This window comes from Mandrillus leucophaeus, unplaced genomic scaffold (assembly GCF_000951045.1).
Source record: "Mandrillus leucophaeus isolate KB7577 unplaced genomic scaffold, Mleu.le_1.0 Scaffold857, whole genome shotgun sequence".
Lineage (NCBI taxonomy): Eukaryota > Metazoa > Chordata > Mammalia > Primates > Cercopithecidae > Mandrillus > Mandrillus leucophaeus.
The window spans coordinates 561,482-581,468 of record NW_012109330.1 but is presented as its reverse complement, the minus strand read 5'-3'; the positions used below and the strand labels follow the sequence as shown (position 1 = coordinate 581,468).

At 42.4% G+C, this 19,987-nt stretch overlaps 1 protein-coding gene across 1 annotated transcript in view; it reads left to right on the top strand.

The window, feature by feature from the left end:
- KIAA1324 (KIAA1324 ortholog) overlaps positions 1-19,987 on the top strand; it is a 97,848-nt gene that overhangs the window by 57,402 nt on the left and 20,459 nt on the right. The window contains exons 4-7 of the mRNA XM_011968726.1: positions 6,939-7,086; positions 7,558-7,638; positions 8,223-8,328; positions 8,436-8,585. Coding sequence (XP_011824116.1) covers positions 6,939-7,086; positions 7,558-7,638; positions 8,223-8,328; positions 8,436-8,585 — 485 coding nt within the window. The remainder of the gene's footprint in view (positions 1-6,938; positions 7,087-7,557; positions 7,639-8,222; positions 8,329-8,435; positions 8,586-19,987) is intronic.

The following is a 19,987-nucleotide window of genomic DNA, read 5'->3' as shown; positions in this document are numbered from 1 at the left end:
AAAGGGTAAATGGCCCAGTCGATTTAAAACAAAACCCAATTGGAGCTGGGCACAGTGACTCGCCCCTGTAATCCCAGTACTTTGACAGGCTGATGTGGGAGGATTGCCTGAGACCAAGAGTTTGAGACCAGCCTGGGAAACATAGCGAGACCCCGTCTCTACAAAAAGTTAAAAAATTTGCCAGGTGTGGTGGTGCATGTCTATAGTCCCAGCTACTCAAGAGGCTGAGGCAAGAAGATGACTTGAGCCCAGGAATTCAAGGTTAGAGTGAGCTATGATCACACCACCATACCCCTGAATAACAGAGCAAGACCCTGTCTCAATTAAAAACAAAAACCGGCTGGGTGCGGTGGCTCATGCCTGTAATCTCAGCACTCTGGGAGACCAAGGCGGGTGGATTACCTGAGGTCAGGAGTTCAAGACCAGCCTGGCCATGGTGAAACCCCATCTCTACTAAAAATACAAAAAATTAGCCGGACATGGTGGCAGGCGCCTGTAATCCCAGCGACTCGTGAGGCTGAGGCAGGAGAATCGCTTGAACTGGGAGGCAGAGGTTACAGTGAGCGGAGATCGTACCATTGCATTCCAGCCTGGGTAACAAGAGCGAAACTCTGTCTTAAAAAAAAAAAAAAAAGGCCGGGCGCAGTGGCTCAAGCCTGTAATCCCAGCACTTTGGGAGGCCGAGACGGGCAGATCACGAGGTCAGGAGATTGAGACCAGCCTGGCTAACACGTTCTACTAAAAAACACAAAAAACTAGCCGGGTGAGGTGGCGGGCACCTGTAGTCCCAGCTACGCGGGAGGCTGAGGCAAGAGAATGGCGTAAACCCAGGAGGCGGAGCTTGCAGTGAGCTGAGATCCGGCCACTGCACTCCAGCCTGGGTGACAGAGCGAGACTCCGTCTCAAAAAAACAAAAACAAAAACAAAAACAAAAAAACAAAAAAAGAAAAAGAAAGAAAGGAAAAGAAAAACGAAAACCAAAAAAACACAACTGGATTCCACCACGGAATTTTGGATCAGCCAATATACTTTCTCAGCTTAACTGGAACACAATATGCAAAGCTTGGGTATTTTCCCGGCTTGGGTGCTAACTTTTTTTTTTTTTTTTGAGACAGAATCTCACTCTGTCACCCAGGCTAGAGTGCCGTGGTACCATCTCAGCTCACTGCAACCCCCAGCTCCCAGGTTCAAGCGATTCTCCTGCCTCAGCCTCCTGAGTAGCTGGGATTACAGGTGTGTGCCATAATGCCCAGCTAATTTTTTTGTATTTTTTAAGTAGAGATGGGGTTTCACCATGTTGGCCAAGCTGGTCTCAAACTCCTGACCTCAGGTGATCCACCCGCCTCAGCCTCCCAAAGTGCTGGTATTCCAGGCATGAGCCATTTTGGGTGCTAACTTCTAAAACTGATTCTGTCTAGCCTTTGCTCAGTGCTGGCTGAAATCTTCCAAACACTGTGAGACCCCAGTAACTAGAAAATTTTCTTGGAAAGCTCAGTCCAGGGTGCTTGGAGAACTGGATATCTATTTCAGATATATATTTTGTAGGCCAGACACTATTCTGGATGCTTTACGTATATTATTTTCTCTAATTCTCACAAGAACCCTGTGAAATAGGCATTACTATTTCTATTACAGAGACGAGGAACTGGAAGCTCAGCAAGGTTATGACCTGCCCTTTGTTATCTGGCTTACAGCTGGCGAGACTGAAATTCAAACCCAAGCTTCCACTGCTCCATAATGCCACATTCAAATAACATTTATTACGGGCAAGGCAATATTGGGTCTTAGGGAGCGAAAATAGGGGCGATATGGGGATGTGAAAGGCAGTCATATTGTTCCTTATTAAATATTGACAGTGAATACAGGAGAAAAGTAAATGAAAGTTTCATTTATACCCAAACAATCAAATGGATAAAAAGAACTCAAGAATTGTATTACACTTGGATTTCTAAAAACTGGGAGCAATGTCTCCCATTCCTATACTTAAATCTTGTCTAAGCCAAGCAGTGGCTATTTAATCTGTAGTCCAATTTTAATGTTATGTTATTTTAGAGTTCAATTTGAAGTGTCAAATTCATTAGCATGACGACACTGGAGGCAGAGATAAAGCTAGAGAGCTTTAAAGCTGGAAGGAGCAGGAATGTGTGGGTTAAGACAACCATCCCCCATTTGAGTCCTAATGGATACTGTCATTAGGCCCTGGACAAGGTGCAGACCTGGCTCAGTCAGTTCCTAGCCATGTAAAGGAAGGATGTATTCTCGCTCTGGGGACTGCACCGAGAGTCCAGAAATCATTTTCTCTCAGCAAGCCAGGATGTGGGCGGGTTAATAACAACTTGTGTTTCCACAGCACGGACTATTTCAGGGCCTGCATCTTAAGGCATCCCACGACATCCCTGGGAGGGAGGAAGAGGATATTTCTCCCTCAATGGAGAGGAAATGACCATCTGGAGAGGTTTTTGTGGTTTTCCCGTCATCCCTCAGACAGGCAATAATTGAGCTGATACCTAGAGCGCAAGTATTTGACTTTCCTATTCAGCTGTGCAACTACCCAAATCCTGCCTGCTCTGCCTCAGGAGACTCCAAGCTGGTCTCCTGCTTCCATTCCCAGCCTCCTCCAGGCCTGTCCACTCAGCAAGAGCCAGATTCATCTTTCTTGTTTTCTTTTCTTTTGTTTCTCTCTTTTTTTTTTTTTTTTAAGAAACAAAGTCTCACTCTGTCGCCCAGGCTGGAGTGCAATGGCGCAATCACAGCTCACTGCAGCCTCAACCTCCCCAGGCTGAAACCTTCCTCCCACCTCAACCTCCCACGCAGCTGGGACCGCAGGCACACGCCACCACACCTGGCTAACTTCTTGTTTTTTCTAGAGGCAGGGTCTCAGTACGTTGCCTAGGTTGGACTCAAACTCCTGGGCTCAAATGATCCTTCCACCTCGGCCTCCCAAAGTACTGGGATTACAGATGTGAGCCACTACACCCAGCCTCATCTCCTTAAATCCGGTCACAATAATTTCCTGCTAAAAACCCTAGATTCAATGGCTACCAATTGCTTTTGGGACAATGTCCACTACCTTCCCACAGCCTGCAGGGCCCTGCTGCCCTGCCCTCTGCCCGTTTCCCCAGCCTTTCCCAAGTACCTTCTGTCTTCGCTTGCTGTGTTCCAGCCGCAGTGGCCATCGCACTCCTTACCCTCAGGGCATTTGAACATGTGACTCTCTGTCCCCTCTTCTATGACTCCTACTTAACCCTCACGTCTCTACGTAAAAATCATTTCCTCAAAGAAACCATCCCTGACCCCATAGACTCCTGTTACACGCTCTTGTATCATCCTGAATTTCTCCAATGGCACTTATCACCGTCATTCCTATGTGATTGTGTGATTAGTTAAGCTGCTGTCTCCTCAACTAGAAAGCGAATGCAAGCCCCAAGCGGGAAAGGATCATACTTGTCTTGTTCATCACTGTGTCTCCAGCATTTAACATAGTGTCTGGCCCAAAATAGACAAAATAAATAATTGGGGACAAAACAGACCAGCTGAATGGAGTCTCCATGGCAGGATCCTGAGCCTTCAGGGATCCTCCATGGGTTGTAGGTTGATGTCCCAGGGCTAAGGTACTGGCAACAGTCTGAGATCAGAGACTAGCATAAGCTAAGGGAACAGGAGTGATGTGGGAGTAATAGAAAGAATGTCATATATTAGTGGAAAAAATTGAGCAGACGCTCAAGGACTGTGACAGTGAAACAAGAATGAGAGAGAAATGTAAACATTAAAAATGAAAAACATTATATGCAGATCACAACTGGATGACCTAGGGTAAGTTTCCTAAGCACTTCTGGGCTTCAGTTTCTTCATTCTACAAATGATGATAAAAATAGTACTTTAATAGGTTGAGGTAAGGATCGATGAGATGATACTTGTAAAGAATTTAGAGCGATGCCTGACACTAGAAATCAATCAAAACATGTTGTTATTATTGAATATGAAATGTCTTCACCAGGGGCAACTCTGACAAAAATCAGAATTGCTATGCACTTTGCAAATGTAACCCACTTATGGCATCTTTTTAATTATTCATCAAACTTTAAGAGTTATTTATAGCTGACGTCGTTGAGCACACGAGCATTAAAGGTTATCTCTTTCCACAAGGAGAAATCAATGCTATTAAGTTAGCTGGAATATTTTGGATAAGCTCATGTTATATGTTTTCGTTTTGAGAATAACACTGACTGTCAAAGAGCTGAAAATAACCATGTTGTTCTGGCAAACACAGGAGGGAAATCTGTGGACTAATCTGAGGTTCCTTTAACTGGCTATTATTATTATTATTATTATTTTGAGATGGAGTCTCGCTTTATCACCTAGGCTGGAGTGCAATGGCACGATCTCGGCTCACTGCAGCCTCCGCCTTCCGGGTTCAAGCAATTCTCCTGCCTCAGCCTCCTGAGTAGCTGGGATTACAGGCATTCGCCACCACACCCAGCTAATTTTTGCATTTTTAGTAGAGATGGGGTTTCACCATATTGGTCAGGCTGGTTTCCATGGTCTCAAACCCCTGACCTCAGGTGATCCCTGCCTCAGCCTCCCAAAGTGTTGGGATTACAGGCGTGAGCCACCATGCCCACCCAACTGACCATTACCAAGCAACTGGAAACCTGGGCTGGTCTCAGGCAAAACAGTGCAATAGTGTGATGGTGTTTGATTACCTGTTCCCATGTTCAACTCTTTAACCCCGCACGTCCCCACTATGTGCCAGGCCCAGGCTGGTACTGGGAATACTTTAGCGAGCAAGGTAAATTTGGTCTCTTCCCTCACATAATATTGGCAACAATTTTAAGGTCTGACAGTTTCAAATTTGGAGAGGATGTGGAGCATCAGGAACAGTGCAGCAGTCGCTGGTAAATGGGAGGCTCACATACAGTTCTCCTCCCAGGCATTCTACTCAGACATGTGCCTAAGGAGACAGGAACACAGCAGAATGTGCACACGAAACTGCAAACAATCCAAATGTCCATCAATGAGTGATGCACAAATAAACATGGTAGAGTCATGCAAAGGAAAGTTATGCAGTAGTAAAGACGAAGCCAGAAGAGCTGGATGTGTGAATATGGATGAATCTCACAGTTAGTATATTGAAGTCCCTCCCTTCCCAAAGCGAGTTGCAGAGCCTGTAAATATAATACCATTTATGTGAAGCTTTAAAACATGCGAAGCACTACAGTACAGTATATTGTTTAGAGATACATACCTGTAGAAAACCGCATGCGCATATTAAACACCAGATTCAGGAAAGTGGTCACTTGGCAGTGGGGAAGGCAGAGTGTCCCAGGAAAAGGCTCAGATGAGGTTAGCGGAGGGTACACAGAAGCTTCTGCTGTATTGAATTTCTTAAGCAGGGTGGTGGGTCGGTGAATGTTCATTATACCATTGTATAGGTCTTAAATATTTCATAATATACTAAAAATAAATAAAATATCATGGGATTATGGCTATGAGAAGGGGAGCAAAGAGAACTAAGGGCACCCATAGCAGAAGCAGATAGAATCAAGGAAGACTTTTTAGATTAAGTGGCATTTAAGACAGTGTAGGAGTTAAACCGAGAGAGAGAGGAGGAAGTTTGTTCCAGGAACAGGGAAGAGGATGTCAGGAGGCCCAGAGGTAAGAGAAAGTTTGGCAGAGGAATTGAAAGAAATGTCATAGAATTGGAGTATAAAGAGTGCATCAGGAATCTGTACCCTATCCTAAGGGCCACAGAGAGTCAGTCCCAGGGGTTTTAATTTGAAGCAAGGGAGTGCCATGGTCAGATGTCTATCCGGGGGATCTGTCTGCTGGGCTGCAGCATGGAGAGGGCTAGGAGGATGCGGGACTGGCTTCAGGGAGACAAGTTTGGGAGCTAGTTCTTAGATGGTGTGGTGGTGAGCACAGGGAGAGCACAGGGTGGATAGAGTGAACACGTATTTAGGAGACAAAACAGACATGACCAGGTCGGCTGTCTCTGGGGTTCTCTGGCCCTCCCACTTTCCATAAAAACCATTTACATGTGGCATCTTTATAGTAGACATTTCTGGGAAAACAGGTAGACTAGACTGGGTGGATGTCTGAGTTCTGAAGAATGTCTGTGTCTACTGAGTTATTTGACAGCTTTAGAGTTTGGCAGACCGGATCTCAGCCCTGCCACTCGCTGGCTTCATAATATTGGGCTTGGCACTCTCCAAGCCCCAGTTTCATCGTCTCTTAAACAGGAAAAACATTTCCTCTTATTGACGAAAAGAAATCACGAATATAAAGCACATAGTGCAATGCCTGGAGGTAGTAAGCAACCAATAAATGTCACCCCTCCCTGAGTGGGTGCAGTGGCTCATGCCTGTAATCCCAGCCCTTTGGGAGGCTGAGGTGGGTGGATCACTTGAGGTCAGGAGTTCGAGACCAGGCTGGCCAACATGGTGAAAACCTGTCTCTACCAAAAAAAGTACAGAAATTAGCCGGGTGTGGTGGTGCATGCCAGTAACCCTAGCTACTCGAGAGGCTGAGACAGGAGAATCACTTGAACCCGGGAGGCAGAGGTTGTGGAGAGCTGAGGCCACGCCACTGCACTCCAGCCTGGGAGACAGAGCAAGACTCTGCCTCAAAAAAAAAAAAAAGTTATCCCTCCCCAACTTCACCTGCCACCCGTATCCCAGGTAGTTCTGCACAATGTGGAGGCAAGCCTGCTTGTCTTCCTCACCTGTCTGCCTTCCTCTTCTTAGCTGCACTCCAGGTCCTTGACCTACCTGAGAGCTTCTTTTGTCTTTCTTCACTGAGCATTTTCAGGTCCGAGTTTCAGTTTGTGAATCACAAGCCTGAAAATTCCCAAAGACCCAGCAGAACTTGAGACCTGCACACGGCACGAAGCCTGGTGGGCTGTGCTCCTGCCTGTAAACCTGGTTCCTGTTCCTTCACAGGTCCAAGTGGGTTCCCCAGGGCGACTACATCGCCTCCAACACGGACGAATGCACAGCCACACTGATGTACGCCGTCAACCTGAAGCAATCCGGCACCGTTAACTTCGAATACTACTACCCAGACTCCAGCATCATCTTTGAGTTTTTTGTAAGCCCCTGGCCAAGGTGGAGGGTGGGAGCTAAAGTCTCTCTGGGGCTCAGATCCATTTGAGGAATCCACCGTGAGTGTAGCCCTGCTTGGGAAATCACTGTTGTTTTCCCTCTGGAGAGAGCTGTGGGCAAAATGAGCTGAGGCCCCAGGAGGCAAGGAGAAAAGGCAAAAGTGAAAGGACTCTTGGGGGAAGAGTTGTCTGGGAGATTTCTAAGTGTTTTATCTGGCTCAGACATGAAAACAGCACATTTGACTTACAAGTTATTTCTTTGGTGTCAATGCTCATTTTGTGTGTGCGACTAATTCCTGCCCTACTTTGAGGCTCATGTGTTTTGAGCTCAGTCCCTAAAGGAAATTGGCAACTCTTCCCACATAAAGAAGGGCCCTCTGGAGGACTGGTGCAATGTGGGGAAAGATATCAATTTCCTTAGAAAGCTGAGACTCTGGTTCCAAACTCTTTTATGTCAGGTTCAGAATGACCAGTGCCAGCCCAATGCAGATGACTCCAGGTGGATGAAGACCACAGAGAAAGGATGGGAATTCCACAGTGTGAGTATCACACCAGCCTTCTCCCAGAGATCCCAGAAAAGGGACCCAGGGGCCTTCCTCAGAGAGTGCTTCCTCCCAGTCTGAGCCTCCACCCTGATGTCCCTGGAGGGCAGGAGTGTGATATGATGAAGATGCTGTGGTTGCTGTCCTCTAGCATTGACAGAATATGGGTGGGAGCTGACTTGTCGCTTCTATGGCTTGACTGCAAAGACCAGCAGCTTTCCAGCTTTAAGACTGGGCCTTCTGGGGAGGCGGGCTGTCTCCTGCAAAATCACAGAAGAATGAGGGAGTTCCAGTCACCCTATTGTCAGGATCCTCAGGTCTCTTTACTGGTCTCACCATAAGAGATGCTCGTGGTATATGTGATCCAGGGAGCAGCGGAAGGGTTGTAAGAGGAGGCTTAGAAAGAGAGAGGAGCTGTGCTAAGTTGGGAGGAAGTGCAGAGCTGAGGACGAGGAGGAAGAGGGTCAGAAGAAGCATTACCATGCAGTTAGTAAGAGAAGTCGTCCCAACAAGAGGCTATACCAACAGATTAGCGAGATTTCTCTCTGTGATGAATGAATGCTCCTGTTTGTGGTTTTTAGGTGGAGTTAAATCGAGGCAATAATGTCCTCTATTGGAGAACCACAGCCTTCTCAGTATGGTCCAGAGTATCTAAGCCTGTGCTGGTGAGAAACATCGCCATAACAGGTACTGAGACCGGGGTTACTGACTCCCTGGGCTCTTGACTTTGCAGTCTTCTGGGGACTCAGTCTCCAGGCTGAATCCTTGCTTTTCTGACTCTTCCTCCTCCCTAGGGGTGGCCTACACTTCAGAATGCTTCCCCTGCAAACCCGGCACGTATGCATCCAAGAAGGGCTCCTCTTTCTGCAAACTTTGTCCAGCCAACTCTTATTCAAATAAAGGAGAAACTTCTTGCCACCAGTGTGACCCTGACAAATACTCAGGTGATGTTTCTGAGGGTGGGAGGAGTTTGGGGATAGAGGGTACCACACAAGGAGAAACCAGGGAATAGAGCCATCCTTCTGGTCAAGCTGAGGATGATGATTCTTAAACCCTTCCTTTCTGGATCCTGGAATACCCTTGCCAATCCATATATCCATTAATCACTTTGTCATTTTTTTTTTTTTTTTTTGAGATAGGGTCTCACTTTATCACCCAGGCTGCAGTGCCGTGGTACAATCATGGCTCACTGCAGCCTCAAACTCCCCATCCCAAGCAATCCTCCTGCCTCAGTCTCCTGAGTAGCTAAGACTACAGGCGTGCCCCACCACACCCAACTCATTATTTGTTTTTATTTTTATAGAGACAGGGGTCTTGCTGGTTGCCCAGGCTGGTCTTGAACTCCTGGGCTTAAGTGATCCTCCTGCCTCAGCCTCTCAAGCTATGAGCCTATAATCCCAGCACTTTGGGAGGTCGAACCGGGAAGATCAACTGGGCCTGGGAGGTTGAGGCTTCAGTGAGCCCATGATTGCACCACCGCTCTATAGCCTGGGTGACAGAGTGAGACCCTGTCTCTAAAAAAATGAAATAAAAATGAATCATTCAATAAATATTGAGCCTCTCCTGTCTGCCAGGCCCTATTCTATGTACTTGGGCTACATCAGAACAAAACAGACAGAGGTCTCTGTTTTTATGGGGTTTACATTCAGGGGTGTGGGGAAGAGAGACAATACACAAAAAGAAATAGACGACACATATATAATACATTATATAGTATGTGGGATGGTAAAAAGTGCCATGGTGTCATGTCAAAAGGAAAAAGCAGCTCAGAGCTAGAGGGGTTAGGAAAGCTAAGGAAAGGGTTGCAATCTTTCTGTTGCTGTTGTAGAAACAGGGTCTCACTGTGTTGCCCAGGCTGGTCTCGAACTCCAGGCCTCAAAGTGATCCTCCTGCCTCAGTCTTCCAAAGTGCTGGGATTACAGACATGAGACACTGTGTCCGGTCCAGTCATTTTTTAAGTGGTGAATTTTTATTTATATTTATACGTTTTTTTATTTATTTATTTTTGAGATGGAGTTTCACTCTTGTTGCCCAGGATGGAGTGCTGGAATGCAATGGCATGATCATGGTGGGATTACAGACATGAGACACTGTGTCCGGTCCAGTCATTTTTTAAGTGGTGAATTTTTATTTATATTTATACGTTTTTTTATTTATTTATTTTTGAGATGGAGTTTCACTCTTGTTGCCCAGGATGGAGTGCTGGAATGCAATGGCATGATCATGGTGGGATTACAGACATGAGACACTGTGTCCGGTCCAGTCATTTTTTAAGTGGTGAATTTTTATTTATATTTATACGTTTTTTTATTTATTTATTTTTGAGATGGAGTTTCACTCTTGTTGCCCAGGATGGAGTGCTGGAATGCAATGGCATGATCATGGTGGGATTACAGACATGAGACACTGTGTCCGGTCCAGTCATTTTTTAAGTGGTGAATTTTTATTTATATTTATACGTTTTTTTATTTATTTATTTTTGAGATGGAGTTTCACTCTTGTTGCCCAGGATGGAGTGCTGGAATGCAATGGCATGATCATGGTGGGATTACAGACATGAGACACTGTGTCCGGTCCAGTCATTTTTTAAGTGGTGAATTTTTATTTATATTTATACGTTTTTTTATTTATTTATTTTTGAGATGGAGTTTCACTCTTGTTGCCCAGGATGGAGTGCTGGAATGCAATGGCATGATCATGGTGGGATTACAGACATGAGACACTGTGTCCGGTCCAGTCATTTTTTAAGTGGTGAATTTTTATTTATATTTATACGTTTTTTTATTTATTTATTTTTGAGATGGAGTTTCACTCTTGTTGCCCAGGATGGAGTGCTGGAATGCAATGGCATGATCATGGTGGGATTACAGACATGAGACACTGTGTCCGGTCCAGTCATTTTTTAAGTGGTGAATTTTTATTTATATTTATACGTTTTTTTATTTATTTATTTTTGAGATGGAGTTTCACTCTTGTTGCCCAGGATGGAGTGCTGGAATGCAATGGCATGATCATGGTGGGATTACAGACATGAGACACTGTGTCCGGTCCAGTCATTTTTTAAGTGGTGAATTTTTATTTATATTTATACGTTTTTTTATTTATTTATTTTTGAGATGGAGTTTCACTCTTGTTGCCCAGGATGGAGTGCTGGAATGCAATGGCATGATCATGGTGGGATTACAGACATGAGACACTGTGTCCGGTCCAGTCATTTTTTAAGTGGTGAATTTTTATTTATATTTATACGTTTTTTTATTTATTTATTTTTGAGATGGAGTTTCACTCTTGTTGCCCAGGATGGAGTGCTGGAATGCAATGGCATGATCATGGTGGGATTACAGACATGAGACACTGTGTCCGGTCCAGTCATTTTTTAAGTGGTGAATTTTTATTTATATTTATACGTTTTTTTATTTATTTATTTTTGAGATGGAGTTTCACTCTTGTTGCCCAGGATGGAGTGCTGGAATGCAATGGCATGATCATGGTGGGATTACAGACATGAGACACTGTGTCCGGTCCAGTCATTTTTTAAGTGGTGAATTTTTATTTATATTTATACGTTTTTTTATTTATTTATTTTTGAGATGGAGTTTCACTCTTGTTGCCCAGGATGGAGTGCTGGAATGCAATGGCATGATCATGGTGGGATTACAGACATGAGACACTGTGTCCGGTCCAGTCATTTTTTAAGTGGTGAATTTTTATTTATATTTATACGTTTTTTTATTTATTTATTTTTGAGATGGAGTTTCACTCTTGTTGCCCAGGATGGAGTGCTGGAATGCAATGGCATGATCATGGTGGGATTACAGACATGAGACACTGTGTCCGGTCCAGTCATTTTTTAAGTGGTGAATTTTTATTTATATTTATACGTTTTTTTATTTATTTATTTTTGAGATGGAGTTTCACTCTTGTTGCCCAGGATGGAGTGCTGGAATGCAATGGCATGATCATGGTGGGATTACAGACATGAGACACTGTGTCCGGTCCAGTCATTTTTTAAGTGGTGAATTTTTATTTATATTTATACGTTTTTTTATTTATTTATTTTTGAGATGGAGTTTCACTCTTGTTGCCCAGGATGGAGTGCTGGAATGCAATGGCATGATCATGGTGGGATTACAGACATGAGACACTGTGTCCGGTCCAGTCATTTTTTAAGTGGTGAATTTTTATTTATATTTATACGTTTTTTTATTTATTTATTTTTGAGATGGAGTTTCACTCTTGTTGCCCAGGATGGAGTGCTGGAATGCAATGGCATGATCATGGTGGGATTACAGACATGAGACACTGTGTCCGGTCCAGTCATTTTTTAAGTGGTGAATTTTTATTTATATTTATACGTTTTTTTATTTATTTATTTTTGAGATGGAGTTTCACTCTTGTTGCCCAGGATGGAGTGCTGGAATGCAATGGCATGATCATGGTGGGATTACAGACATGAGACACTGTGTCCGGTCCAGTCATTTTTTAAGTGGTGAATTTTTATTTATATTTATACGTTTTTTTATTTATTTATTTTTGAGATGGAGTTTCACTCTTGTTGCCCAGGATGGAGTGCTGGAATGCAATGGCATGATCATGGTGGGATTACAGACATGAGACACTGTGTCCGGTCCAGTCATTTTTTAAGTGGTGAATTTTTATTTATATTTATACGTTTTTTTATTTATTTATTTTTGAGATGGAGTTTCACTCTTGTTGCCCAGGATGGAGTGCTGGAATGCAATGGCATGATCATGGTGGGATTACAGACATGAGACACTGTGTCCGGTCCAGTCATTTTTTAAGTGGTGAATTTTTATTTATATTTATACGTTTTTTTATTTATTTATTTTTGAGATGGAGTTTCACTCTTGTTGCCCAGGATGGAGTGCTGGAATGCAATGGCATGATCATGGTGGGATTACAGACATGAGACACTGTGTCCGGTCCAGTCATTTTTTAAGTGGTGAATTTTTATTTATATTTATACGTTTTTTTATTTATTTATTTTTGAGATGGAGTTTCACTCTTGTTGCCCAGGATGGAGTGCTGGAATGCAATGGCATGATCATGGTGGGATTACAGACATGAGACACTGTGTCCGGTCCAGTCATTTTTTAAGTGGTGAATTTTTATTTATATTTATACGTTTTTTTATTTATTTATTTTTGAGATGGAGTTTCACTCTTGTTGCCCAGGATGGAGTGCTGGAATGCAATGGCATGATCATGGTGGGATTACAGACATGAGACACTGTGTCCGGTCCAGTCATTTTTTAAGTGGTGAATTTTTATTTATATTTATACGTTTTTTTATTTATTTATTTTTGAGATGGAGTTTCACTCTTGTTGCCCAGGATGGAGTGCTGGAATGCAATGGCATGATCATGGTGGGATTACAGACATGAGACACTGTGTCCGGTCCAGTCATTTTTTAAGTGGTGAATTTTTATTTATATTTATACGTTTTTTTATTTATTTATTTTTGAGATGGAGTTTCACTCTTGTTGCCCAGGATGGAGTGCTGGAATGCAATGGCATGATCATGGTGGGATTACAGACATGAGACACTGTGTCCGGTCCAGTCATTTTTTAAGTGGTGAATTTTTATTTATATTTATACGTTTTTTTATTTATTTATTTTTGAGATGGAGTTTCACTCTTGTTGCCCAGGATGGAGTGCTGGAATGCAATGGCATGATCATGGTGGGATTACAGACATGAGACACTGTGTCCGGTCCAGTCATTTTTTAAGTGGTGAATTTTTATTTATATTTATACGTTTTTTTATTTATTTATTTTTGAGATGGAGTTTCACTCTTGTTGCCCAGGATGGAGTGCTGGAATGCAATGGCATGATCATGGTGGGATTACAGACATGAGACACTGTGTCCGGTCCAGTCATTTTTTAAGTGGTGAATTTTTATTTATATTTATACGTTTTTTTATTTATTTATTTTTGAGATGGAGTTTCACTCTTGTTGCCCAGGATGGAGTGCTGGAATGCAATGGCATGATCATGGTGGGATTACAGACATGAGACACTGTGTCCGGTCCAGTCATTTTTTAAGTGGTGAATTTTTATTTATATTTATACGTTTTTTTATTTATTTATTTTTGAGATGGAGTTTCACTCTTGTTGCCCAGGATGGAGTGCTGGAATGCAATGGCATGATCATGGTGGGATTACAGACATGAGACACTGTGTCCGGTCCAGTCATTTTTTAAGTGGTGAATTTTTATTTATATTTATACGTTTTTTTATTTATTTATTTTTGAGATGGAGTTTCACTCTTGTTGCCCAGGATGGAGTGCTGGAATGCAATGGCATGATCATGGTGGGATTACAGACATGAGACACTGTGTCCGGTCCAGTCATTTTTTAAGTGGTGAATTTTTATTTATATTTATACGTTTTTTTATTTATTTATTTTTGAGATGGAGTTTCACTCTTGTTGCCCAGGATGGAGTGCTGGAATGCAATGGCATGATCATGGTGGGATTACAGACATGAGACACTGTGTCCGGTCCAGTCATTTTTTAAGTGGTGAATTTTTATTTATATTTATACGTTTTTTTATTTATTTATTTTTGAGATGGAGTTTCACTCTTGTTGCCCAGGATGGAGTGCTGGAATGCAATGGCATGATCATGGTGGGATTACAGACATGAGACACTGTGTCCGGTCCAGTCATTTTTTAAGTGGTGAATTTTTATTTATATTTATACGTTTTTTTATTTATTTATTTTTGAGATGGAGTTTCACTCTTGTTGCCCAGGATGGAGTGCTGGAATGCAATGGCATGATCATGGTGGGATTACAGACATGAGACACTGTGTCCGGTCCAGTCATTTTTTAAGTGGTGAATTTTTATTTATATTTATACGTTTTTTTATTTATTTATTTTTGAGATGGAGTTTCACTCTTGTTGCCCAGGATGGAGTGCTGGAATGCAATGGCATGATCATGGTGGGATTACAGACATGAGACACTGTGTCCGGTCCAGTCATTTTTTAAGTGGTGAATTTTTATTTATATTTATACGTTTTTTTATTTATTTATTTTTGAGATGGAGTTTCACTCTTGTTGCCCAGGATGGAGTGCTGGAATGCAATGGCATGATCATGGTGGGATTACAGACATGAGACACTGTGTCCGGTCCAGTCATTTTTTAAGTGGTGAATTTTTATTTATATTTATACGTTTTTTTATTTATTTATTTTTGAGATGGAGTTTCACTCTTGTTGCCCAGGATGGAGTGCTGGAATGCAATGGCATGATCATGGTGGGATTACAGACATGAGACACTGTGTCCGGTCCAGTCATTTTTTAAGTGGTGAATTTTTATTTATATTTATACGTTTTTTTATTTATTTATTTTTGAGATGGAGTTTCACTCTTGTTGCCCAGGATGGAGTGCTGGAATGCAATGGCATGATCATGGTGGGATTACAGACATGAGACACTGTGTCCGGTCCAGTCATTTTTTAAGTGGTGAATTTTTATTTATATTTATACGTTTTTTTATTTATTTATTTTTGAGATGGAGTTTCACTCTTGTTGCCCAGGATGGAGTGCTGGAATGCAATGGCATGATCATGGTGGGATTACAGACATGAGACACTGTGTCCGGTCCAGTCATTTTTTAAGTGGTGAATTTTTATTTATATTTATACGTTTTTTTATTTATTTATTTTTGAGATGGAGTTTCACTCTTGTTGCCCAGGATGGAGTGCTGGAATGCAATGGCATGATCATGGTGGGATTACAGACATGAGACACTGTGTCCGGTCCAGTCATTTTTTAAGTGGTGAATTTTTATTTATATTTATACGTTTTTTTATTTATTTATTTTTGAGATGGAGTTTCACTCTTGTTGCCCAGGATGGAGTGCTGGAATGCAATGGCATGATCATGGTGGGATTACAGACATGAGACACTGTGTCCGGTCCAGTCATTTTTTAAGTGGTGAATTTTTATTTATATTTATACGTTTTTTTATTTATTTATTTTTGAGATGGAGTTTCACTCTTGTTGCCCAGGATGGAGTGCTGGAATGCAATGGCATGATCATGGTGGGATTACAGACATGAGACACTGTGTCCGGTCCAGTCATTTTTTAAGTGGTGAATTTTTATTTATATTTATACGTTTTTTTATTTATTTATTTTTGAGATGGAGTTTCACTCTTGTTGCCCAGGATGGAGTGCTGGAATGCAATGGCATGATCATGGTGGGATTACAGACATGAGACACTGTGTCCGGTCCAGTCATTTTTTAAGTGGTGAATTTTTATTTATATTTATACGTTTTTTTATTTATTTATTTTTGAGATGGAGTTTCACTCTTGTTGCCCAGGATGGAGTGCTGGAATGCAATGGCATGATCATGGTGGGATTACAGACATGAGACACTGTGTCCGGTCCAGTCATTTTTTAAGTGGTGAATTTTTATTTATATTTATACGTTTTTTTATTTATTTATTTTTGAGATGGAGTTTCACTCTTGTTGCCCAGGATGGAGTGCTGGAATGCAATGGCATGATCATGGTGGGATTACAGACATGAGACACTGTGTCCGGTCCAGTCATTTTTTAAGTGGTGAATTTTTATTTATATTTATACGTTTTTTTATTTATTTATTTTTGAGATGGAGTTTCACTCTTGTTGCCCAGGATGGAGTGCTGGAATGCAATGGCATGATCATGGTGGGATTACAGACATGAGACACTGTGTCCGGTCCAGTCATTTTTTAAGTGGTGAATTTTTATTTATATTTATACGTTTTTTTATTTATTTATTTTTGAGATGGAGTTTCACTCTTGTTGCCCAGGATGGAGTGCTGGAATGCAATGGCATGATCATGGTGGGATTACAGACATGAGACACTGTGTCCGGTCCAGTCATTTTTTAAGTGGTGAATTTTTATTTATATTTATACGTTTTTTTATTTATTTATTTTTGAGATGGAGTTTCACTCTTGTTGCCCAGGATGGAGTGCTGGAATGCAATGGCATGATCATGGTGGGATTACAGACATGAGACACTGTGTCCGGTCCAGTCATTTTTTAAGTGGTGAATTTTTATTTATATTTATACGTTTTTTTATTTATTTATTTTTGAGATGGAGTTTCACTCTTGTTGCCCAGGATGGAGTGCTGGAATGCAATGGCATGATCATGGTGGGATTACAGACATGAGACACTGTGTCCGGTCCAGTCATTTTTTAAGTGGTGAATTTTTATTTATATTTATACGTTTTTTTATTTATTTATTTTTGAGATGGAGTTTCACTCTTGTTGCCCAGGATGGAGTGCTGGAATGCAATGGCATGATCTCGGCTCACCACAACCTCCGCCTCCTGGGTTCAAGCAATTTTCCTGCCTCAGCCTCCCGAGTAGCTGTGATTACAGGCATGTGCCACCACGCCTGGCTAATTTTGTATTTTTAGTAGAGATGGGGTTTCACCATGTTGACCAGGCTGGTCTCGAACTCCTAACCTCAGGTAATCTGCCCACCTCGGCCTCCCAAAGTGCTAGGATTATAGGTGTGAGCCACCGCACCTGGCCAGTGGTGAAATTTTACGTGAAACATTGTATAAGATTATAATATAGTCCAGGGGTGGTGGCTCTCGCCTGTAATCCCAGCACTTTGGGAGGCCAAGGCAGGGGAATCACTTGAGGTCAGGAGTTCAAGACTAGCCTGGCCAACATGTCAAAACCCCGTCTCTACTAAAACCACAAAAATTAGCTGGGTGTGGGGGCATGTGCTTGTAATTCCAGCTACTCGGAAGGCTGAGGCTGGAGAATCACCTGAACCCAGGAGGTGGAGGTTGCAATGAGCTGAGATCGCACCACTGCACTCCAGCCTGGGCGACAGAAAAAAAAAAAAAAAAGATTATAATATAAACAGTAGATACAGTAGAGTTAAAATGTATAAATTTATACATGTTAACATATAACAATTATTATCAAAGTTAATTTCATGAGCCTATATTGAGGAACAAAAACATTTTGATAACAAGATCTAAAGATGCAAATTACAATCTTGTATCAGCCTGAGAGCATTCATTGAAGTCCAATCAGGCATTTTGGGAAATCTAGGGTTCCTTAGAACACAATTTGCAAACCACTGCTCTGAGGGAAAATAAGGGGACAGCTGGAAGCAGCCTGTTTTTACAGTTTGAGGATAGCTTCCTAAAGCATTCCAATTTGAAAAACAGGACGTGGTCATCTGAGGGAGTTCCAGGGGATATCGAGGCTCTGGTGTGAGATGGGCAGTGCCAGCGGATGACTTTCTGCTCAGGCAGTCCAGACATTGGTATGAGGGCCAATCTCCAAGACAGGTTCTGAAACAAACAAGAAGGGAGAGAGAAACAGTCCCATCTTTTCCCCTGGAAACACTCACAACTCTTCTACTTTTCCTTTCTTACACAGTTTAAATGTAAATCCAGCACGAGGCCCTCTCTCAAAGAGACCCACCTGTCCCTACAAAGACATGCCACACTTCACACAGGTGTTGAAGTATGTGTTTGCTCAGCCAAGACCAGTCACTGACCTTGTGAATTGCTTGTTTCTACACTATTCCTAAAACAAAAGTCATATTTACCTACACAGATCTTGCCAAATGAGTGCAGTTTTCAACCAAAACAGACATCTTTAGGTCTTGGGGGAAGTTTTTATCTGTAAGTCTAGATCCCTGTTTTTCCACTTGCATTTTTTATTCCTCCTCCCCACTCTGCTTCTATCAACAGCAACCTTTGTTAGTCTAAATCTCTGGCTCCCTTTACTGGTCCAGCAGTTGGGCCAGGGTTTGAATGGCAAGGTGGTTCTAGTAAAACTGCATAGGAGTGTTTTGATCAACTCTATGTACGCTGATTTTTATCCAGAGTGATGTTATAAAAGCATTAGGTTGGGAGTCTGAATTCTTGGAATCTATTTTCCTTCTGCCACTGATTTCTCAATGTGCCGCATTGACTGAGAAGTGAGTTTTTTCTTTTTTTTTTTTTTTTTTCTGAAATGGAGTTTCCCTCTTGTTGCCCAGGCTGGAGTGCAATGGCACGATCTCAGCTCACTGCAACCTCTGCCTTCCCGGTTCAAGTGATTCTCCTGCCTCAGCCTCCTGAGTAACTAGGATTACAGGCGCCCACCCCCATGCCCGGCTAATTTTTTCCATTTTTAGTAGAGACGGGGTTTCACCATCTTGGCCAGTCTGGTCTTGAGCTCCAGACCTCAGGTGATCCACCTGCTTGGCCTCCCAAAGTGTTGGGATTACAGGCGTGAGCCACCTCACCTGGCCAGTGAGTTTTTACTATGAGGAACATGGTCAACTTGTTGACAACTTCACCATCTTGGGGTACAAAGAGAGTCATATTTTTTGAGACTTGACTCTTCCAGAATACAGGGTCAGTGAGAGACTGGGAAAATGCAGGGAGACTCTGATGATAGCCTATGATAGACTGTGTGTGCAGGGATTGACAGAAGGTCCATGCATTTACAAATATATTCTGAGTGCCTGTCAGTTGCCAGTGTCCATTCAGTACTGAAACCCTCAGGAGAAATGTTTTATTTTGATAAAACAGATCCCAGTGAGAACATTGTACTCCTGGAGGCAGGGGGCGGGGTGGGAGGATATTGAAAGATGGAGGCAGGTGCAGAAAGAGTAGTTGGAGCCCCTGAGATAAACTTTATTTTCTTCTAGTTTTGCCCAGGGCCAATCCTACTTAAGTCACTTTTCACTCCCTCAACCAAACATAGAGGCCCATCTTCCAAACTTGACTGGCATCCAATTTAAACACCTTGATGAAACCCAAGCTGGGAAAGGAGGTCAGTCTCAGCATCTTGGTTAATCATTTATTAAAACCACCTTAACAGAGATCAGTGTGTAAACAGCTGAGCCATTTTTGCTAAAACCCAGAGCTAGGATGTCAGGTTGGGCAAATATTTGACAAGCAGAGAAAGGTCTTGGTGTAGAATGCATTTTCTAACACATAACTTGTGCTTTTCTAGACCTAGGAATTGGCACCTCCCCATGTTTTCAGCCTCTCTCCCTCCCCACATTGTTCCTGGCCAAGTCAGTCAAAAGCAGGAGTCCACGGGTCCCTCTGTGCTGAATTATGCATCTTGTTCTAGGTAGAGAGAAACATCTCTTTTTTTCAAATTTTCAAAAGAGTTTTTAAATTCAAAACAAGTTAAACCCACTGCTTTGAAGAGAGAGTCAAGCACAATGGCTCCTGCCTATAATCTCAGCACTTTGGGAGGCTGAGGCGGGAGAATTGCTCGAAGCCAAGAGCTCAAGACCAGCTTGGGCAACATAGCGAGACTCTGTCTCTACCAAAAAAAAAAAAAAAA